We start from the raw sequence: 23,777 nt of genomic DNA on the forward strand, positions 1-23,777 counted from the left end.
TTAAAAACAGTAGAAACAATTATAAAGAACTACACTAGGTACAATAAAATTAATGCAATAGAAATATAAGATATGCTAAATATATATAAATAAAATAAAAAGACTGAGCTGCAAAAGGCTATGCACACATTTACACAATTTACATTTTAGCATGCTACAGTAGCATGTGCAGTAGAAACAGTAATGAGTGGCAATCACCTGTGTGTAACTTGAGAAAAAGCAGACGGTTGTAAAACCATGGTTGCACGCTCACGTCAGATGACGTCTAATGGCCCCATTATACCTGCCGTGACACCCATGACAGGGGGTTGTCATGGGTGTCGTGCGGTGAATTTGACATCACATCCTGTGTCACTTTGGCTGGTTGTGCACCTCTTGATTTTTGTAACCGCCACCACCACAGCTGGGCTGAAGACAGGAGTGTAGAATTGTGCTGGTTTTTACCACCACTTTAATGATATTCCAGTACAGAAGCTCAGAGACATGCAGATGTACAGTGAGATATTGGAACGGTTTGGAAACCTGAGAATTTGTGGGGGAAAAAAAGCTTGACAATGGCTTCCAGTTTTGACTTCTTTTCTTCCTATATCACTTATGTAGCGATATTGTCTGAGTGGTCACACCTGTTCAGGAGAATACTGCAGCGGCTTCTTGCACCTTAATGGTTTGTATGAATACAAGTGACTGTGAGATGAAGTTGCATCAGGTATAATGGGGCCCAAATGGGAGTAGCAAAGGAAGAGTTATTTAGTTTGGAAATTCTAGATTTCATGTTTTTATACCTCCAGCCTGAGGGTAGAAGTCTGAACAGTCCATGTTGGGGGTAGGTAGAGTCACTGAGGATGGAGACAGCTATCCTATGAACTCTATGATGGTAGATGCTCTGCAGAGAGGGCAGTGGAGTTCTAATCCTCTTTTCAGCAGTCCCAACCTCTCTCTGCAGGCGTTTGTGGTCCATAGCGTTGGTGTTGCCACATGGTGGTTCCGTAGGTTTTGTTGCTGCCAGTCATGCGTCCTGTTACTGCAGTATCATCCGTGAACTTTAGGATGATGCTATCTTTGTGATAGGCGACCCATTTGTAGGTGAACAGGGTTGAGGATGCACCCCTCAACGCATCCCTCAGCCTATGTTTGTAGTAATGCTGACTGAAGTTCTGATAGGTGTGTGTCTATATAAGTGAGGGAGAGAAAAGTGTAGGATCTGAGGTGGACCTGTTGGATCAGTAGACATACTAAAGGGAGTATAGAGTGTCCGGAATGCTGTTCTGAATGTGGGCCAGCACCACTCAAAACACTTCATGATGGTCAGAGTGAGTGCTCATGACAGGTTGGCGGGCTCGTCTTGGGAAGCAGGACACTGGTTGCTTTTTTTAAACAAGGGGCGCCAGTGCTCTGGCTGAGGGTGATGTTGAGGATGAAGTTGAGAACATCAGCTAGCTCACTGGCACATGCTTGAGGAGAGCCTGTCCAGGGATGTTGTTTGGTCCTGCTGCCTTGTGAGGGTTGACCTCTTTCAGTTCTTTATGTGCCTGACCCGATGAGCCAGTTAGGGGAGGGGGTGAAGGGCAGGTTGTCCTGTATGTGTGCCTCCTCTCTGTGCTATACCTGGGTGTCTCAAAGCGGGTGTAGAAGGTGAAGATTATCTGGAAGACTGTCTATGGAGCTGATGCTGTAGTCTGTGATGTGCTGTAGGCTTTGCCACATCCACCTGGAGTTAGCAGTAGAATAGAAGCCATCCAGCTTCTCTCTGTACTGCCTCTTGGCTGCTTTCCTTAGTCCATACTTCACAGTACTTTCCCAAATATGCTGTTATAATGAACATTATAAAGAATAGTACAAGTACAACCTTAAAGTCCTCACTCGCACTGTGACCACAATCATGCGCAAATGTGTCGGTAGACCTTACAAATGCCAAGAATTAAACCATGTTAGGTTTTATATGATGCTTCCCTTATGTGTACTATAAAAATAATAAACAATACTATTTATAAGTAGTTTATGTTTTTTCCACATTTGTCTCCCACTTTTACTCCAACTGTCCTCAATTGTACCCATGTCAAGTGCAGCTGAAACAGTAGTGTGGTGCTATTGAAACATCCATTCATAATTCTGTATAGCTGCCTAACAACTTCAATGCAAATGCAAAAGTCCAAAAAAATGAATTAAAAAAATATTTAATTTCTGTTAACAATTTAATTTAATGAGCAGCAGTAAAAAGTTTAGAATTTCTAAAACACAGAATAGCAACTGCAATTGTCTAGAAGTATTTAATTGCATTTCATTTAATTTCTATCAATATTTGAAAGTTATTCACTTGAAGAGTGATTGCAAACAGCAGTAATAACACTGCAGGGTACAACCACATAACAACAGCCTAATAAACTATTCAAAAAACAAAGATAATCACTCATTAATTTACTCACGCATTCAGCTAGACATTGTGCCAGACACTGTCTCAACTGTATCTCACCACCACGCTGCACACAATTGTCTCGATTGTCTGATAACCTTGAATAACACCATGTCGTGCCATATATCAGGCTTTAGAGCCCAGCATGAAAATGACAAAGATCTCAATTTGGTTTAACAGTGATACAAGCACAAGGAACTATTCAGTCTGATGGGACAATAACTTTTGGCTCGCCTACTACAAATTTCCTATGACCAAAGAGAATGCTAAAACACATGTGGACATGTTTTACATATTTGAGGTGTTTCAAATATGGTAAACTGGCCGTCTGTTCCATCCGTACTCTGTCTACCTATTGAATAAAAGACTACATGTTAGTTAGCTTCAGAACAAAATACTGACATAGTGTTTGTGTGAGGTGCATTTGCTGATTATTCGCCAGACAGAGGACAATTTAATGAATCAATCAATCCTCCATCCATCTATCCATTTTCTTAACCTTGTACCCATTTCAGGGATGCTGGGATTATCATAGCTGCCCTATAAGGCAAAAGGCAAAAGGTGGGGTATTAACAGGTAGAAACAAGGCAAGCTGGAATGCCTTGGAGTGAATCTGCACAGGCCCCAGGAGACCTTCCAAGTCCATACACCCACAACCTTCTTGCTGTGAGGCAACACATGCCATAGGATGACAAGACACATTTTTAAAAAATCTTTTATTTTTTAGTTGTATGTATTGTATGTACCTTGTATTAAAACGGGTCAGTCAGAAATAGGAGAAGTCAGAAGAAGGAGTCCTGCAGATACCGTCCAGTTACAGATCAGCTTGGCATCGATGGTCTGGCTCTGCAGGACAGTCTTTACTCATAGTACTTCTACTACTACTTCACTAGTTCTTACTCCATCCGCCTACTGCTAATGTCGTTTTTGTAATGGAAGATAATCTGGTCATTTCTTTAAGTTTGCCCAGGCTCGCAGTTTAGAGGTGGAATATGGTAAACTTGTTTTTGTTTTGTTTTGTTATCAGCTTTGCGAGGTCATGTGAAGTGGGCGGCTGTAGATGTCGTGTCTGCGCAGACGCATCCTTGAACGGCAGACCGTGACCTTGCGTTTTGGCTGAGTATGGAGCATCTAAATGAATTACGGCGCGCCCCCGTCCGCCTGGCTGGGAAAAGGCGCATCCTCCTTCCTTTTTAGATTTCAGTCACGCACCTTTGCTCAGATTTGACAAGACGCACGAGGGATGTGTTTCGCTGTTATTCTCTCAGCTCCCCGATTTAAAGAAAAAGAGCGAGAATCGCGCTTATAAGAATCGATGCCTTTGCTTTGTCTGACTTGAGATTTCAGGATTTATTCTGCACCCAGCGCGCATTTTACACAAATCTGCACCGCTTGCACACGGCGGAGAGACTGCGCCTCCTCGAAGCGGGTATAGGGCGATAACCGATAGGCACCGAGAATATCCTCCGGGGCCGTTCGTGCTTTTTTACTCAGACATTAAAAACAAAAACAAAACATAAGAATCGCGTATTTTAAAACAAGGTCACTAACGATTTGAGATCTCAAGCGCAGATCCCGGTGCACATCACCTTCCTCCGGTGATGCTGTGGTCAGAGAGCAGTAAAACAGACTAAAAGGGAAAACAATGTGATGGACAATGTCCACTCCAGCGGGTACGAGACACCTGCCATCCTGGTTCTGAATGCAGCGAAGAGAGACACCGAAGCGGGTGTCACCGTCAGCCCTGGATGCTGCGCCGAAAAATGGGATACTCCGACCCATCGTCGGGTAAAGACTTGCTCGGCAGCAGATCTCTTTGTTTCATATTTATTTGCGCGTTTGGGCTCGTCACACTTTTGCAGCAGATTCTCTACGGGAAAAACTACATCAAGAGGTAAGTGCTGATATTTTTTTTACCCCACTCCTTTCTTCTCTTCAGCCACGATTAGAAAGCAAATTAGAGCGCAGTCAGTTTCCAAGAGTGTAAGGATGACAGTGAGCGGTAAGAAGCATGCCTTTGTAGTCGTTGTTGATCATATCAGTGGCTTTTAATGGAAAAGGTAAAAATGTGAGTGATGAGGTAAGAACATGCTCAGTAGAAATGAGAGTAGTCTGGATGGTCTACATGTCGGGACAAGCTTTAGTGGCTGCAAAGAACAATAGCAATTAACCATCCATGTTTTTCTTTCTCCCCAGTGGCATAGAAACAATTTCCATTGGATTTCTTTTCCTTTTTGTTCCTTTTATTTTTGTTTTTTGATCTTTTCAGAAAACGAAGCATCACATTCATACCATACACAGTGCTTCAGCTGTGCATGGTAATGTTTTCCCCTTCTTTTTCGTTTTTTCTTCAAAGACCTTTCTTTGATTTTCCGTTTCAGCCTTCTTGACTGGTCGTAGCCTACATCTGACAGAGGCATCAGATTTTCATAACACATATGAACGCTACTGGAGCTGATGATGGTGATGATGATGATGGTGATGATGATGACAGAAAGCAGCATGTTGAAGATGATGTGTATTTCTTTTTGGTCCCTGTTAAATAATTCATTTTACCAGGCTGCACCTTAATGCACATGCTGCCACTGCAGAGCCACGTTTCATGCCTCTGCATCAGTATTTAACCCCTTGACAGGGGCGTTCTTTAGTTGGACCCTGGTTTGTAGTCCACTGTAAACCCACTGCAAGATTTATTTCCCAACTTTCAGGTCATTTTCTTTTATACTCTGTGCTTAAAATCCCCGTGAGACGAGCAGATGTTGAGAAGCTGGGATGTTTGAGCTTCAGGTGCTTCAAAAAGAAACATAAAACTTTACCCCCCTCTCACCACCACCTCCAGATACTTTACTGACAGGACATATATGCTTACTAAAGCAAACATATATGTGCTGCAATCTGAAAGTCCCCCTCCCTCCCAAAAAACACACACATGCACACAACTAATCCCTCCCTTGCCACCCTGCCGGGCTGGTCTGATAATACTCGGCATGGATTCATGGCATCCTGACTTCTTCAGTGAAATGCATGAATTCAGACGCGAAGCACACACACTTTGTTTCGCCCCTGCGCCTTTTTTTGCTTTCCTCCTAGAGCTCGGCCTAGGAGAGAAGGGGAACAAGCCACACAACAGAAACCAGTTGGCTCAGCGGCAGCCATTTTGCTACAGTCTGTCTGCACACACCTCAGTGGGAGCGAGGGAAAGAGGAAGGGGACTGTGAGAGACCCAAGGAGTGTGATAAAAGGAATGTGTTTTCATGCATGCGTGTGTGTGTGTGTGTGTGTGTGAAACAGAGAGAGAGAGAAGGCGTCATCTTATGATACCTACCCATGCATAAACAATCAAAAGTCATCCACATGGATTCGGCCACACCCAGCCTCTTCCCTCCTCCAAACCTTGGCCGGAGAACACATTGGCAGGATGCTTGCTGTGCACTTCTTTGCTTCAGTGCTTCACAAAAAAAACAACAACATAAAAACAGATTGGTAATTACGTGAGGCATGTAGGCTGGCTAGGATGGTTGCAGAGGAGACATTTGGGTGCTGGCAAACTGAATGATGGCTTATGGAGTAACAGTTTAGCTGTATCATCACTCTTACATCAACTCACTCTGTGTATACGTCAGTGTTATGGCTGAAGGGGCTCTCGGTTCAATGCATGAGGATACCCATTAAAGTCAAACAGTACGACGTGCACATTGATGTACTTGATAAATCTGTCTGTGAATCTGACCGTTCAGTTTGAAAGGAGGCACCTTAGAGAGACACATAAATCAGCTCCCTGTCTGCCATCCTGGTGCCATCCAAAGGGGTGAAGTGGAGAGTGTAGGCTTATAAAGTGGCAGCCCGAGATCGTGGAGGGACACCGCTGACACACTTCTGAGAACGAAGACATTAACTTTCAACTCCGCTTGACTTGAGGAGGGCGATCTAAAAATACTCTTGGATAGAGAGAATAGCACCCCGGGCTGCAGGGAGGAAGGGATTAAGAAAGGCACAGATGATGAGTGGCGGTGTAAATGCAACTAATTATGATAGTCATTATCAGTGAGTCTATTACTGCTTCAATTAATCATTTCACAAAATTACTGGCTGCCCTGTGGAGTCATGCACACACGGCTGTTTATTAAATCTTCTGGTTGCATTATGTAAGTGAGCTGTATCTCCCTGATTTTGAGCCTTTTCTCTTTGTGCGTGTGGTTTTTTTTTTGTTGGTTTTTGTGCTGTTGACACAGCTGTAACTGAGCATTGATGTTAGCACATGGTATCAAGTCACCGCACTTTGAACATGTGGGAATATGAAGAGAAAAAGTAAGAGCACGAGCAGAGGAGAGGCTCAGCTACAGCCCAGTTTTCAGTTTTGGTCTGAACAACAGATGAGGTCGTCTTAGAGAAACACACAGCAGTGAAAAAGCGTCCAGATCGATGTGCTGATGGAGTCAGAGCACATTAGTGCTACAGGGCAACTTAGTGACTGTTGCTTGTCTACAAATGCTTGCATTAGCGTCTCATGTGGACTTATAGATGGGCTCCTAAGGGCTGATCCTGATCCTAAGCTGATCTGTGAGTCAGAAGTAATCTAATGTAGCTACATTTGTATGGAGCTTTTCTAGTCTTACCAGCCTGTCAAAGCACTCAAGTAATCACTTTTGGAGTTTGAATTTTTGCTACAACATGGAAGTATGTCAGATTAAACTCAAGCCTGCAGTAGGCTTGTTGTTTTGGCTATGACTAATTCAATTCTATTTATATCACAACAGCAGTAGCCCCATGGTGCTTTATACTGTAAGACAGAGACCCTACAACAATACAGAGAAAACCTCAACAATCAAACAGACGACTTTGAGCGAGCCCTTGGTGACAGTGAGAAGAAAAAACTCCTCTTAACAGGAAGAAACCTCAGGCAGAACCTGGTTTAGGGAGGACTGGTGGTGATGGGAGGAAGACAGGACAAAAAACACACTGTGGAAGAGAGGTTTATGGGTTTAAGGTGTAGGTTAGATAACCTAATGAACCAAACTGTGCCGCTTTGAATAGCGTTGATTAGCTTTTGTCCTGTCTGAGGTACAAGAAGAGGGACAGAAGCCTCTCGAATTTTAGCGTTCGGTTCTGCAGCCGCTGCCTTGGAGATGTTGAAGTGGCACTCAGAGCAGCTAAGCGCGCCTGCCGATTGGTATTGATGTGAGCCCCTGATGATAAATGCTCCATCACATAATGCATCCAGAAATGCTCTTTGGGTTCAATCTCCTCCTGCTGAAATTAGCACGACACCCACAAAGCACTCCTAGAAATGAGTCACGCATGAGTACTTGCATAATAGTCAGCATAACAGGAGAAGTTGTATTCCTCCGGATATTTGGATGTATGGAATGTGATGATGTTGAGTAAATCTCAAAGATCAAATTTTAAGTAAAAAAACAACACGTGAAAAGCACAAAAGTTTTCAAATCACTGGACATTTTTCCCCACAAAACTAAGGAATATACTTTAACGTGCTGACATTTCCCTTCATAAAGATCACATTTACCATTTAATCCTGGTGCCAGAAACCCTTCTAATGCACAAACACTGAGCTGAAAATGGCTTTCAACACATTTTCCTCCTGTCTAAGTAACACAGCATGTGCAGCAAAGGAGGAGGATGGATTTATTGAGAACAACAAAACAATACTGCCATTTTCAGATTTGATTGACAGCTAAAAATAGCTGCATTCCTCCATTTTCTCCCTCAAAGAAATCCTGGCTCTCGCTACTGTAGAATGAGCTTTTTTATTCCGGGCACAGTTATAACATCCTATAAAGCACATGCACCAAATGACCTCCTCTGATAAATGTACTGTGATGGCATCCAGCTGAAGTTAACATAGCGAGACCAAAGGTCAGGTTAAGCTTCTGCAAGCCATTGCATCTTTTTGTTAGGTACAGTATCTATGTATTAGTCTTTAGCTCTAAATTGAGATACCTCACCTGGGTTAGGTTCTTCTCACTCACTGAATACTATTAGATCTGGTGGCTTAAACCAATCTTCCCTTTGTTTCTCAGTAATATCTGGATGAAAAGATGGTCTAGATTGGCAGCTTAATGCTATATTGGCAAACCTGCTGGCCGGTTGGCATTGATTATCACTCATCTCTTAAATCACTCACTTCAATATATTGATTTACAAGTCTAACGCTTGCACAAGCAAATATTGCACAGTGTGAATGTTTGAATCACACTCAGATTAGTGGCATCAGCCCAGCATAAATGTATCATTCAGATCACGGTGTCACTGTAACCCTGCTTGGTGTCATATACTGTCTTTCTTTAGCCAAAAAGCTGGTCCCCTCTTCCTCTGTATGTGCATGTGTGAGTGTGTAAAGGTACAACTTTTTCTGGGTTTTGTGACTGAACATATGCGATTGGGAGTATGTGTTTGACATTTGCACAATGGGGAAAATAAATCCCAAATAAACTGACTCATTTTCTTACTAGTGCGCAACAGTTTAGCCGACTCAAAGGGGACGAGACAGGAAATTGGACCGGTCCTGTTAATTTCTCCGATGACGGATCTCTGAAGCCTGCCAGAAATGGAAGGAAAAGGTACCTTTCCAGCGCCACTGACTGCACAACACCTCTGACAAAAGAGAGTGTGTGAGAGAGAGAGCGAGAGAGACTGAAAGGCAGAGTGAACGAGAGATCACAAGTTTCAAATCCACCCTCTCTAGTGACGACCCAGCCCTGCATGCGTGGACTGGGCCGCTGATACCCCATGACTCCCCTCAGATGCTGTAGAAAGGGCTCAAGCCGAGGCACATTTGCACTTTTCTTCTCTACTTGTTATTGACATCTGCAGGTTTAGGAAGCTAGCAGGGGGTTGCTGATGTCACAGGGCTACATCACACGTTTAACTCTAACTTAACCTGTCTGCATGTTGACAGATGTTTCCGTCAGAATTTTCAGCCAGATTCACAGATCTCCGTAATAGTCACACCCTGCCTAGCTGATATTAAGAAGAAAAAAAAACGCCCTCAAAGGTAGGCCAGTTTGAAGGCATTTTTAGCATTTTCACAGAAACCCAAGAATATCTCTCTTTTTTTTTCATTAGTTTAAAAGGGATAAACTCTCATATTTTTTTCAGTGGTGGTTGCACTTCAGATTTGCTCTTGCATGTTGTCTGATCCTGTCCACCTCGACCCCTCCCAAATCCCTAAATCCCACCCCCTTTCCCCACCCCCTTTCAGAAGCTGGTTGAACCACGGTCTCCTGTTGATGTACTGGCTTCTCCTTGTATCTCTGTGTCGCATCCAGCACCCATTTCAAAATGCCTTGTCAACCTATGTCTCATACTGTTCTGCACAGCTCTGTGTGTATACCATATGCATAGTGTGGACACTTCTCCGCTCCTCCTATCTCCCCTTCTCACATCTGCATTGTCTCTCTCTGCGACCTGGATTTAACCCCTTTTCCCCACTGTACTCTCTTTGTTACAAGAAGACAGGAACGTGCCCGATTTTTTTCCCTCCCCGCCTCCCACACCCCACGAAATTGTGCTAAAATGCTCATCTTGGATTGGTTTTTTCAACCAGCAATTGCACAGTCAATCTAAGAAGCCATAAGCGACGAAATTCACCTCATGGAGTAAATTGTTGTCTTGATTTCAGACCTGAACAGAGAACACTTGCAAAGGTTTTATCATCTTAGCTAAAACAAGAATGAACAGCCTCTATTCAGCGTGTCAAATATATTCTATGAGACCACCGCTCCTCTCTGTATAACCTCAGAAATACACTGCATCATCAGGTGGATGTAGACAACCAGTTTCATCGTTCCTTATTTGTACAATCTTATCCCAGCATCTTGTTCCTTTAATGCATCTCTCCATTGTATTGCTTGTTGCATCCTTTTATAATCTTTTTTTTCTTACTTTGTTAACTCACCTCATTTACCTCACAGCCACAAGTAATATGCAGCAGTTTTATTCATCTTTCAAAACAGAATGCTCCATTTAATGTGCGACAGATACCAACATTCATTCTAACAAAGACACATTGCAGGTTCCCCCAATTCACATCATGTCCCTATCCAAGCATTATCAAAAACACTGTTAGCATTGCAAAAGCCCTCTAAAATTCTGATGTAGTTTTCCAGTATATGAATTCTTACAGTTTAACAATAAGATGTAAAGAAAAGTAAAGTCTCTACCACAAGATATACAACAGATCAATATGTCCTTTGGGTTAAACAAGCCAACAAAAAACATTTAGGTGAATGAAGCCAGAAAGAGATGGATCAGTTCTGTGGGTCACTGCCGAACCTTAACAGGAAGATTTTGGATCAGGATAAAGATAGCAATCTCATGAGGGTAAGACAGTTTACAAATGCATCATATTGATGGTGTAAGAACAAAAAAAAAAAAAACGCAAATGTGAAAAAAACCCATCTAAATAACCACTAAAGCAAGACTGTGGCCTACAGTGCTAATGGCAGAATAACTTTATATAGTGCTGAATTTTTATTGAGTCCATGCATGTTACATGTAGTGTCAAAGAAGCGCACGTGGAAAACCCATGACAGATTTCAGTCGCACATGTATTTACAGTTAGCTAGGGTTAATGTTAGCAGGCATCGCAGCAGAAATATAGCAAATGGTGCTGTGGTAATAGGATAAGCATGAGGGAAAATACATGTGTTTCCTTATTTTTTTTCCCTCAGAACCTAAATCATGTAACATGTTCAGTTCAATTTTCATCCCTGGCTTCTAAACATGTGCAGTGTGAAAGATGGATGTAGCTTCTGGGTCTGAAGGTGAAGCCACCATGGCTTGCATTCTTTTGAATGGTCAGCAGGGGGTGAAGTCCCTTACTCTTTGAACAGTCAGAGCCTGCTCACCACACCTGGTTTTTAAAGCACCAGGGTGACCACATGGAAACGTTCAACTTAATAACTTCTGTGATAGTGGCTACGTGCATCTTTGATACTGTCTGTGCTAGGATGAAACCAAACATCTCCATAACGGAGTCTCTTTGCTTCACAGATGTACATCCAAGCTATTTCAACAAAGCATTATAGTAATTAGTGATATTTAAAAATCGACTACCCAACAAAACATAATACTAGCAGGCTCCTATTCCTCCATACTAACCACGCCCCCCGCCACACACACATTTTATCCTGACCGCTTTCTGATCACGTTTAAACAAAAGGCTGGAAGAAACGAGGCATCAGTACACAGAAATACGACAGCCGACTTTAAATTTCCCAGCCAGCATGGCTCTTTTTCCAGCGTTCTCCACACGACCGTTTTGTGAAATCAACCAAAAGCACACCGCACATTAAAGACATTATTTTTGTATACTTTTTGGTTAATGTTGCCATTCCAGTGTAACGATTGTTTCACATGTGTCTAAAAGAAGCTCTTCCAATTCTTTAGTCCTTATTAAAAAAGATAAAATTCCTCCCAAACTCTTTGTTTGTTATTACCTCTTTGTTATGGTTACTTGTTTGCATGACTACTGTTGTATGTGTTCATGTTTACAGTGTGACAAAATTGTAATAAATCAGTCAAACTGTCACGTTACTCCAGCCAGCACAGCTGATATACTTACTTACTCCTCACACAAAAGCACCGACCCGGCCACGCTCATAACCACCAGATGCTACACCGCTAAACCGTCTAATCCACCATTTTAGCAAGCCAAGCACTGGAATCAGCCCTATTCCCTTGTCTGTTTCTCTCCTAATTCAACATATGAACATACAGTGTATGCACACATTTTAGCCCCAGAGTACCAATGGTACACCATGCAAGTTCTCATCATAGCCAGTGAACTATATAAAAATATGAGAGGTGCTACGTTTCTTCACTTAGTGTATGACATTGGTTTAGACTAAGATGTAACAGAATCTGGTGCAAGTGTCCAGTAGACATGTTACTATCTTGTTTGTGACGCCTAAAATCAGTGACATCATTTCTGTCATTTGTCATTCCACAATGCTCTACTGATATTCTAGTATTTCATAAAGTCAAACCATAGACATTTTATATTAAAAATGAAATATTTTTTCTTATTGTGACCTTTAAACACACTGTTTTACACATATATATATTATTTAAGCATAGTGTATTTTATCTCTTCTGTTTATTGTTAAATTCTTTTATGTTGAATAGATGTAAGCAGAGGATGACTCTTTTTATCCCTCCAGGTATCTGGAAAACTATGATGGCTCCTTTGACTACAACTCTACTGCATGCAGGGAGCTCAGACAGGAGATTATAGACGTCAAAGTGCTGACAATGTGAGTGTCCAATTATGTTTCATCTAACAGGGTAAAAAAATCTCCAAGGTAATCCTGCGTGTTTATCATGTATGAAAGTATTCATGTGTCAGGAGTAGGGTTTACTGGTACAGTGTCAGTGAAGATAAAAAAAAAAACGCATGAAGAAGTTAAAAATTAAGCATCACCACCAGCGTAAGAGTAACTAGCATTTTCAAAACAATGTCTGGTTCTGGATGACAACAATATGAATCCAAGTCAAAGCAGGAGTTCTAAACTCTTTTGTAGCTTAACTGAACTCAAAGAAGCAATAATTTTAACTAAATGCAACAGAAATATATAAAATGAAAAGTTTATTTATTCAAGTAATTAATAATTAAATTACACTGTACCAGTTTAGCCAAATTACATGTAAAATTTACATGTAATCAGATTACTTAAAGTCAGCATTTTAGGTGTAAATATTTTTCAAACTTGATGATGAGATGTTTATCATCCCTGACTGCTCCACTAAGAGTATTGGCAAGATATTGATGATATTTTAACAAAGGGTCATCTTGTGGCTCCCAAATTGTGCTCATGGTGAAGGTAGTATTGGTAGTTTTACAGGCATTTTCAAGAATTGCTCGTCCTTCTAAAGTATTAGTCAGGTTTTAGTGAAGTTGTCCTCCTTGACAACCTTGACACATCTCAGCAGATTTTAATTCTCATTAGTTTACAGTCATTATAGCCAACTAATGACTGCAGAACTTTTCATCTGTATGTCACACATTACAATATCATGTGAAGTGTGATGAATGCAAGCCAAATGTGTCAACAACATTCTGATTATTTCTTTGTAAGGCGAGGCTTTGTTGGCAAAAATGGGCTAAATCTATTCTAGCATGCTAACATTCTCAATGCTACAACTTAATACTGCACAAGGCACAAAATAAATCTGAAAAGGATAGTATTTGAAGATACTTGAACATGATTCCATTAAAGATGGATGAGAGCTCTGTTACGTTAACTAGCTGTCTTTGAAGCTCTGTTTTGGAAGCCCCTGTGTTAGCATTTTGACTTCTGACGTGTTGGTTTTTTAACGCTAGAAGTGGCTATTTTAAGATGAGAAGGTGGTGTGTTATCAGCTAACATTAGGAGGCTTAATTTGCAAAGTCTCCCTATATACAGGGTGTTTTAGTGCGTAGTGTAAAAAGCAATACTTGCTTATTTTGGCTAAACTAGCACTAGCACCATGAAACATGGTGAAGAGGCCCACCAATAGAAGACCAATATTATTTGTTTTCTTGCTGTTGGGTAGCAGTTTTTGACACTGTGTGCCAAAATTTTTGGTGTGATGAAAGATTTCAAGGCAACCCAATGAATTTTGTCAACCATCCAGTATCATAAAAGTTCACAGTAATAGTTATTGAGTTATTAAAGGTCAACCAGCTAAGTAAACAACACTTTCAGGTCTTGAGTCATGCCATAGTGTGACCAAAAAGACAAACAAAAATAAGTACATGTTTCAGTAAGTACACACAGTGTCAATACAGTTGACACATTTGCTAGCGCAGATTATTTTATGTTGTTACTTCAGGCAATTCTTGACCATTTGAGCAGTTTCATTACTCAATAACATCCATTTTGTTGCCAACACTATTGAGCCAAGTTGTTGCTCTCCTTATTTTCTTATAACTACAGGACACTATAAATAACATGCTTACAACATACAGTAGATCACTGGCCAGATTCATTCAATGAGCCACTTGCTCCAAAGGCAATCTGAGCAGCATCTTTCCTCTTGTGTGAATATGAACAATGTCCAGTGACCTTTTGCGTGTGGCCCTCAGGCTGGCAGCTTAATTATCAAAATCATACTGAGTGCTCAATGAAAGCCCTAGAACGACTCTGGCTGCGGCAGGGAACAGCTGTTGTCCTCTGGCAGGCAGCAAAATGAACGCACAAGCCTGACTCCCAGAGCAAATCACGCCGCCCCAATCATCTCCAAGGACATGTCAGTTCAAGGACATCTATTTACAGATGTGCTTTCTGTTAATGAGTCGAGATCCAGGGTGATCAGTAAAGTTGCAGTAATTTTTTTGGCCTCTGGTTTATCTTTTTGAAACATTTAAGGTGTTTCTTCAATTTGTTGCCTCTGCAGAAATAATGGTTAATTGGAAAAACCATGTCAGTCGGAATAAAGTCGTCTTTCCTCATCCCACAAGTCTCTCGATCCTGTCCGTCTCTCTACCAGGGTGAAAACGTCAGATCTCTTTGAAAGATGGCGAAACCTGCAGGTGTGTAGGTGGGAGCAGAACAAGGAGGAGGCCAGCAACTTTAAGTAAGTGTTACTCATTCTGAGCAGAAGAATTATGTATGTAAATGTCTGCATTTATCGAAAAGGTCTTTTTTCCAAAGACTGTGTTTTTTGTGAAGTGCACTGGTTACCTTTTGAATAGTTTAAAAGAAACATACTTAACATTATTATCTATTATCACCTTGACATTTATTGGTTTGGAAGTCCTCTACAGAAAATTAATGATTACTTCTGCTGATAAAATGTAGTTAAAATAGAGTAAACTTTACAAGCCAAATATGTACAAATAGTACAGGATATGGAGAATACCAACCCCAAATTTTATAGAACAATATTTCGATGAACTGACTGTTGGGGAATCATAAATAGCCAAGTAGAATAAGATGAAGGATTAGTATACTGGATAAAATACTGTATATTCTTACATGTAAAAGAAAAAAGCAAACATGTTCAGGATCTTACTATATACACTCAATGGGAACGTTTTTGGTTACACCCTGCTAATACTGGGCTGGACTCCTTTTTGTCTTCAGAAATAATTTAACTCTTGGTGTCACAGCTTCAACAAGGTGCTGGAAACAGAAATGTTGGTCTCAATTGACATGATAGCATCACACAGTTGCTATAGATTTTTTAGCTGCACATCCATGATCTCAATCTCCATCACGTCCTTGGAGAGCCCATGTGAACTTTAGCATCAGTTTCTGTAGCCCATCTGCTTCAAGCTTTGATATGTTGTGTATTCAGAGATGCTTTTCTGTATACTTTGTATATAATCAATGGTTATTTAGGTTTCTGATGTCTTCCTGTCACCTCAAAACAACTTGGTCATTTTTCTTTGACCTCTGGCAACACCAAGACATTTTTGCCCAGAGAACTGCCACTCACTAGGTATTTTATCCTTGAGATAGTTGTGTGGGAAATCCTTAGCTCCTGAAATACTCAAAAATACCAGCCTGTATGGCAACAACCATTCAAAGTAATTCACCACCTAGTAGGTTGTCTTGACCAGCTCTACATGCCAAAAGGCATTGAATTGCTGGATGACATTTGCATTAACAAGCAAGTGTATCTAACAATGTGACCAGTGATCTATAAAACTATCATCTTTGGGTTCTGGGCTCTTTAAAAAATGTGCAAACTCATTAATCAAATGTATGTTTTAAGAAGATATCAAGAGCTGAAGTAACATTTTATTTAAAAAGACATTGTTAATTTGTAATGACCATCTTTTGATAAACAACCCAAAACAATTAGGATGTAAAGGTTGAAATAATTTTGGTTTTGATCTTACCGTGCATCTTCTAAAGCTACGTTTTACTTTTCTTTGGTGTCGTCCTGAAGGATGTCTCTGTCGCGCTGCTGTAATGCTCCTAACTTTCTGTTCACAACCAAGAGGAACACTCCTGCAGGGACCAAGCTGAGGTACGAGGTGGACACCAGTGGGATCCTTCCCATTACTACTGAGATCTTCAAGATGTTACCAGATGTGAGTTCACCACCTCTTTATGAGTGTTTGCTATTTTCTACTGTATCTGTGGGCATTTCCAAACCTGCTGATCTGATGTGTTTTATTTCAAAAGTTCTTGTGTTGTGTTCATTTGACGTTACCACCTCATGTCTTTCAGGATATGCCGTATTCCAAGTCGCAGTTCAAGAAATGTGCTGTCATTGGAAATGGTGGTATCATCAAGAACAGCAAATGTGGAAAGGAAATTGACTCAGCAGATTTTGTTTTTAGGTATTCACGATGCAGTCTTTTAGTATTTGATATGCGAGAGTTGTACAGTGTTACCTGGAATTCTGTTCTGATTTAATATTCTTGATCTTTATATTAATTTCGAGGAATACATACAAATTGTCATTGAACAATTGGTGGTTAATTGAGAATGAATAATAAAAAATAATAATGAACGAATATTAAAACTTTAACTTGGGAAAAATTACATGACAAGAAGTCATAAAAGTACTTCCTCTTTCATGCAAAATTCTTTGAAATTTTACCCCAACCTTTAAACTCAAAGCATCAAATAATAAACTAGCACTAAATTCTGAAATCTATACACTGAACGGCCACAACATCAAAACCACTGAAGTGTATTACTTGGATCGTTGTAGAATCCAAGTTTCTGCCATTCACAAAAATGGAACTTTGTAACTTTGACATTTAACTTCCAACCAAGTATTGTTGAAGACTGGCTTCCCAAAAGCCCGAGGTATTGAGCCTTCAAACACCTTAAATCCCAATTTGATTGAGTGTCTGGGGATTCAGCATGACAAGCTGCCAATGTTGCAGATCCAGATACCAAAGGACATCCCTGGAGGTACTGTTAATGTCCTGAAGGATCAGAGTTGTTTTAGCAAAATGAATATGAAGTGGTTTAATGTTGCTGCTGATCAGTGTAGTCCCATAGACCTTGCTTCACCAAGAGAAATTCAAATGTTAAAATTCCTGTTTATTCTAGTTACAGTGGTGGAAATAATTATTGATCCCCTGCTGAATATGTGAGTTTGCTCACTTACAAACAAATAAACACTTTCTAATTTTTATGGTAGTTTCATTTTGATACAGATAAAGAAAAAAAAACATTACATAAAAGTTATAAGTTGAGTTTCATGTCATTGAGTGAGATAAGTATCTCGATACGTTTCTTGTAGCTGGTCAGTTTTCACACATCTCAGGAGGGATTTTAGTCCACTCGTCTTTATAGAAACTCTCTAAATCATTTAGATTTCTTGACTGCTGTTTGGCAACTCGCAGCTTCAGCTCCCTCCATATATTTTCTAGGACTGAGTTCTGGAGACTGGCTGGGCCACTCCATGGCCTTGTACATGGTGCGATCTTGTCTCTGACCTCCTCTGACGAGTCGTTGTTCTTGCCCATGGTGGCAGACAGGTTTGAATAATAGAAACTGATTGTGTGTACAGGTGTGCTTTATGCACATAACAAACTGAGATCAGGATAGTGGGAATAGTGGGAGTCACAATTCTGGCTGGTAGGAGATCAATACCGATTTCACTTAATGACCTGCAAATCAGTTTATGCCTTTTGTGTAATGTGTTTTCTTCTGGATTTTTGGTTGGTTAACCAATTTATGTAATTTATTGTAAAAAGAAAAATACCCCAACAACTTCTTATTAAAACTATTATATGATTACTTGTGCAGCTCTTCAGGTTGTCTCCTCAGCATGCCTCTTTTTAAACATATCAAGTCAAATCTAAATGATTATTAAACTCTAGTGAAACGTTATTTTCCTTTTTCTGCAGATGCAACATACCGCCCATTAATGACAAATATTCAGCAGATGTTGGGACTAAAACAGATCTGGTGACAATAAACCCGAGCATTATAACTGAGAGGTACTGTAAATATGGGTCTGAGAAAGAACACCTCTTTAGCTCAGCTTCTGCCACTGATCTTTTCCTTTTATCACATGAATCACTTTCTCTGCAGATTTCAGAAGCTGGAGAAATGGCGGAGGCCGTTTTATGACGTCCTTCAGAATTACGAAAACTCCTCAGTGGTGCTACCCGCGTTCTACAACACCCGCAACACCGACGTGTCATTCAGAGTTAAGTATATGCTGGATGATTTTGACTCCCAGAGAGGTGTGTTCTTCTTCCACCCGCAGTATCTGCTTAACGTGCAGCGCTTCTGGGCGGTGCAGGGCGTCCGCGCCAAACGGCTCAGCAGCGGCCTGATGCTAGTCACCGCCGCATTAGAGATGTGCGAGGAGGTCCACCTCTACGGTTTCTGGGCGTTTCCTATGAACCCCTCTGGCATCTTCATCACACACCACTACTATGACAACGTCAAACCACGGCCGGGCTTTCACGCAATGCCTCATGAAATTTTCAACTTCATTCACATGCATACACGTGGGATCATCAACGTACACACAGGGCCATGCGCATGATCCCTCACTCTAATTAGTAATTTGCTTTAATGCAACGGCTCAAGATTTTACCTTTTAATTTGTCTTTAGGCCAGTTTTCGTCACGGCAATCTCAGTTCAGGCAACTATTTTGACCCCAGTTCAAACAGAGTTGGCCTTGGGACACTCTCATCTACATGTTGAAGATTTCTCTTCTGCCAGCATCTTATCTCCGACTGTCAGACCATTGGATGCTTGTTTTTAATGTGAACAAAGTGGTCTTCATAGTGATGTTGTTTCTGTGGAGTTTTCTAGTGGCTCGGCTGTACAGAGGTGTTGTTTTTCTACTTGGTCACACAGATATTTAAGCCCGTCTTCTTCTCTCTTTTTCTCAGACACTCTGTGGGTGTGGCAGCTTTTAATGTTTGTGTAAAAAAACAACAAAAAAACAAAGTCTGAATCTTAATATTCAGCTAATATTTTAAAAAATACGAAAAGAAAATCAAACTGTAAAATTCAGTTGTCTACTTTTGTAATCTATTTCCTATTCACCATATTCCCTCGGTGAATATTTTAAAAACACTCTTGAAACGGCCTGTTTTCCGCGGCCTTCTTTCTCCCATTTCCAAATATTTCTCATCATTTCTGGTGGAAAAGAGGCAAGATTTTCTTTTCGTTTTTTGGGGGAGGAGTGGGGTGTCATAGATTAGGGTGAAAGCTAGAAAAATATTTTGCAATACACCAACTCCACAGAACTTTTGGCTTTCCAGTTTTTAAAGCAACCCAGCCTATCGCTGTCTTTCATGTCTTAAGCCTTATTGCCTTATGAGGTATGGAATCCCTCTGTATGATGTGCAGACAAAGTTTTTAGTTTGCCTCTTTTCATCCAAGCACAACCCTAGCACACTAAGGTAAAGCAATTCATGTGCAGTTCATGGCTTGTATTCTACTGGAGTCCCTCCCTGTAAACTCCACTCATAACCACGTAGTGCTCTGCATGACTTTACTCTATACTTGGCTTTGTGTGTGCCTGCTTCAGCGATCACTGATATAGCCTATGTTTACACTTAAGCCTCAACTGAAGCTCACAGTGCTTTTGGAGATGTACACAAGACTCTTGCTTGGAGAAAGATTGATGGATATGTTAAAGTGGCTGAGATGATGTGGTATCATTTTCACTTATGACCCCCAAAAATGTATTATGCTACTGTGGTACACTGGAAAGTCATAAAAGGTTTTGCTATTTGTTTTGTTGTATGCAACAAATTATTTCACTTGTGAGACTGTAACTTTACTTTTCAGTCACTCCTCTGTTCATGCTCAGCTGTGCACTTGTCCATTATTTCTTTGAATGCATTACAAATAAGATTTAAAAAAATATGCTGTTTCCTTCATGTCTTTATACAGACTCTTTGTGTGTTTATGGAGCACCAAAAAGTTTCGAGCTAAATTGCTCTACAGTCACAGTTAATGAGCAAGAGTGGAAATAGAGGGGATCTGGTCTGTGTAAAGAATGGAGGTAATATATAACACAGTGCTTCTTAAATGACTCTGGATCATTCTTTATACTGCTACTATGCTTGTAAATAAACTTGTCTGAATTTTCACTTGTATGTTCATTATTTTGTGTTGGGATGAGAGTGTGAATGAATGCACTGCTGTGTGAAGTGAAAATGTGACCACACATGAATAAAAACATGCATCAAAACTCTGCATTAAAAAAAAGTGTAAAACAATAAACTAGTAAAACCACAGCCTCAATGTGCACTGCACAGCTATCCTAAAAAGTTGATGCTGTTCAAGAACAGGCGAAAAAAGGCTAGCTAAAACAAATACATGTCCTCAACTCACAGGTATAAGTAGCTGAGTGGTGCATTTTTCAAAAAATTATTACACACCTGTGAAACTGAAATTTTAGGGCAGCTGAGCTGAATGTGAATTAGAAAAAAGTTTGAAATTTTGGCAGGCGAGAGACAAACAATAACTCCTGGGGAGGAAAAGTGCAGTGAAACAATCCAATGAGGTTTGACTCTTTGCTGTCAGCCAATCTTTGGGTAATCTGATGTTGAAAGACCAATATGACCAAACTCTGCCCTTCTCCTTTATGCCTGCATCATCAGGTGTCAGATGGCAGCAATAAGGCTAATGGGATGATTTGGCACATTGTCAAATGCAGATGTGTATGTCAGTGAGGCAGAGATACAACAGCAATGCAAAGGAACTTATTCATGAAACAGGGTGTCATTATTATTTATTTCTTAAGTTTATTTCTCTTATTTCTATTTATAATTTATTGTATAAGTCCCTGATATATGGAAAATGATGCTAACCCGCAGATGATTTAACTTTTAATTTAGATTCAATAGTTCCTCCCGTTCTCCATCATTAAAGCACCACAGAAATAGTATTTTGTTCTGGGCAAATGATGTGAGGAAATTTCTTCTGTATTATTTGGGGTATTAAATATGTATATATTTATTTGGTTTTGACTTGCATCATGAATAATGTCCAAAAACTAGAAACGTTCTCATTTACTTCAATTTGTAAATTACATCAGAGTGATTTTAATTTTTTAACTGATTTGATTATTTTTAAATAACTATATATGCTGTTTATGGTGTTTGATTCGTCTGTAAATAAAGAAGAAACTGTAAAAATATATATATTTTTTCTAGACACCAGCCAGAGCCAGTACTTTTTTTTCCTGACTGAGACAGGCTAGCAATAGCCTTTTCACAAGCAGCATATTTCCTAAAACGTGCTGCTCTTACCTTTGTTAGAGTTCATTATAAGTTGCACTGAGTAAAATAAATCAATGCTGTCTGAGTATTACATAGAGTTAGAAGTTGCTTTTACCCTGTGAATGTGAATTAGACACACTCGATGCAACAATAAACAAAGAGAAGTAATTGTAAAGTTGTGTGTGTGTGTGTGTGTGTGTGTGTGTGTGTGTGTGTAGGGGTGTGTGTGGATGTGTACATGCGTGTCTGTGGTCCTGTCTGTATGAGTGTGACTGCAGGTAAAAGCGAGACACCCCCGGCCCGTAAAGCGATCCTGACACCATGAATAATACAGGGTGCCGTGGCAGAGAGGATAAGTTGTCTGTGCAAGGCTCCTTTTTCACAGGGCTTTCTCCTGTGGGTCATGTGAGTGCTGAAGTGACACTAATTTTTCATGAGTGATGTGTGTGTATGCATGGTGTGTTTGTGTGTGTGTGAGTGTGTGTGTCTGCAGGCTGTGTGGCCAGGTAGGAGACGTCCAGGCAGTCATCCCTCCATCTGTGTGTCCTCAGTGGCTGCTCCGACCCCACGATCCCAGAGCATCTCTGCAGCCAAGGGTCAAATGAATTGTCTTACACCATTAGAAACTCTACGCAGCTCTTACGAAACTAAGGGTCAGGGAAGTGAATGAATAAAAGATGCCGTCCAAACAGAAAAAATCCACAGCTTCAGGAGAAACTGAAGAGGTTGATGACGAAGTGGAGGAAACTGAGCCAAAGTTAAAGGAGAGGAGCAACGGTTTGACCCGAGGGGACACCACTAAAAGGGGGAAGAGTCAGAAGAAACACAAGAGCTCCGAGAGCACTGAGAATCAGGAGCTTTCAGAGAACGTGAAAGCTAAAAAAGAGGGGGAAAAGGGACGAGAGAAAAAGAAGAAAAAGAAAGCAGATGAGGACGAGGATGCTGAGGCTGTGATTGAAGGCAAAGATGATGAGGGTGAGCAGAACAACAATGATCCCTCAACCAATACCAAAAAGAAGAAATCACAGAAACTCAAAGAAGAAGTGACCGAGGGAGTGAAGGAGGAAAAGAAGAAAAAGCACAAGAAATCCTCTGCAGAGAACCCGGAGGGGGACGTGGAGATGGGTTCCAAAGATAAAAAGTCCAAAGATGGCAAGAAAAAGAAAAAGTCTCACAATGACGATGATGAGGAGCCTTTAATTGAGGAGCAGGAAGAGGAGGAGGAAACAAAGAAAAAGAAGAAAAAGAAGGCAAAAAAGGGATCAGCAGACAGCGATGAAGATAAAAAAAAGAAGGGGAAAAAGTCCAAAAGCAAACAGGTGGACTACTCTGAAATCTACCAGAATGAACTGCTGAACTACCACACAGACTCATCCGATGGATATGAAGATGAATACTTCAAAAAGAAAGGTAAGAGCATCTGATTGCAGAGCAGGTGGAGAAGCCTCACATGTTGCTTTTAAAATAAAAAATCTGAGTCAATATGTTGGAGTGTATCAGCTGCTCAAACCTTGACTCCAGTTCTGTCAGCACTGAGCTGGAGCGCTCTGGGGAATCCCTCTGTTATTGTTCTGGGTGAAAGCTCAGTTATGTTCTACATGAATGACGCCAAACAGTGGCTCAGGGGCAGACAGGTGCTGGGTGCCATCCCAGTCCCAGGGGCTGGGAGCACAGCCGGGGCCAGAATCAGGCCTGCGAGTCAAAGGAGCTTTCTTAAAGCAGATCAGAGGCCCTCAGAAAGATGTTAATCAACTCTGCAGGACTATTTTGTGTGTTTTTTGTTAATAATGTTAATAGCATAAGATTTTCTTGTCATGTAACCTCTTTTAAGCATCCTCTGATTAGACTAGACTTATTTTTTTACACTGATTTCAGATATGGAATTCAATTTAAGCTTGCAAGTCAGGTTTTTGACATGCAAATCATTGACTTTTTGACACAATGTTGGAATTGTTTCCTACTTAAATTGTTTTCATTGTTTATTCTGAAAAAAACCCAATACCATAATATCATAGCATAGTCGCCTCTAGCTGATTTATATTGTAAGGTAGAAACGCTACAATAATACAGAGAAAACCCCAACAATCAGTTTACCGCCTATGAGCAAGTGTTTGGTGACAGTGGAAAGGAAAAACTCCGTCTTAACAGGAAGAAACCTCCAGGAGAACCAGGCTCAGGGAGGGGTGGCCATCTGCTGT

At 40.7% G+C, this 23,777-nt stretch overlaps 2 protein-coding genes across 4 annotated transcripts in view; both read left to right on the top strand.

Annotated features, from left to right (window-relative positions):
• Positions 1-3,548: 3,548 nt before the first annotated feature.
• On the top strand, positions 3,549-20,208 carry st8sia5 (ST8 alpha-N-acetyl-neuraminide alpha-2,8-sialyltransferase 5). 3 transcript variants are annotated; one of them, XM_039999907.1, is made up of 9 exons: positions 3,549-4,304; positions 8,881-8,988; positions 9,327-9,422; positions 12,592-12,684; positions 14,900-14,986; positions 16,307-16,451; positions 16,591-16,703; positions 18,231-18,323; positions 18,418-20,208. In XM_039999907.1, the coding sequence occupies exons 1-9, from the start codon at positions 4,159-4,161 to the stop codon at positions 18,878-18,880; spliced, it is 1,344 nt and encodes a 447-aa protein (XP_039855841.1). In that variant the 5' UTR covers positions 3,549-4,158; the 3' UTR covers positions 18,881-20,208. The 3 variants fall into 3 exon arrangements, with proteins under 3 accessions (XP_039855841.1, XP_039855843.1, XP_039855842.1); XM_039999908.1 differs by lacking the exon at positions 9,327-9,422 and having other exon boundaries at positions 3,551-4,304; XM_039999909.1 differs by lacking the exons at positions 8,881-8,988; positions 9,327-9,422 and having other exon boundaries at positions 3,550-4,304.
• Positions 20,209-22,481: 2,273 nt separating this feature from the next.
• loxhd1a (lipoxygenase homology PLAT domains 1a) overlaps positions 22,482-23,777 on the top strand; it is a 37,636-nt gene continuing 36,340 nt past the window's right edge. Inside the window, exon 1 of the mRNA XM_039999923.1 lies at positions 22,482-22,989. Coding sequence (XP_039855857.1) covers positions 22,701-22,989 — 289 coding nt within the window. The 5' untranslated portion in view covers positions 22,482-22,700. The remainder of the gene's footprint in view (positions 22,990-23,777) is intronic.

Source organism: Simochromis diagramma, unplaced genomic scaffold, assembly GCF_900408965.1.
Source record: "Simochromis diagramma unplaced genomic scaffold, fSimDia1.1 OVJJ01000596.1, whole genome shotgun sequence".
NCBI classification, from domain to species: domain Eukaryota; kingdom Metazoa; phylum Chordata; class Actinopteri; order Cichliformes; family Cichlidae; genus Simochromis; species Simochromis diagramma.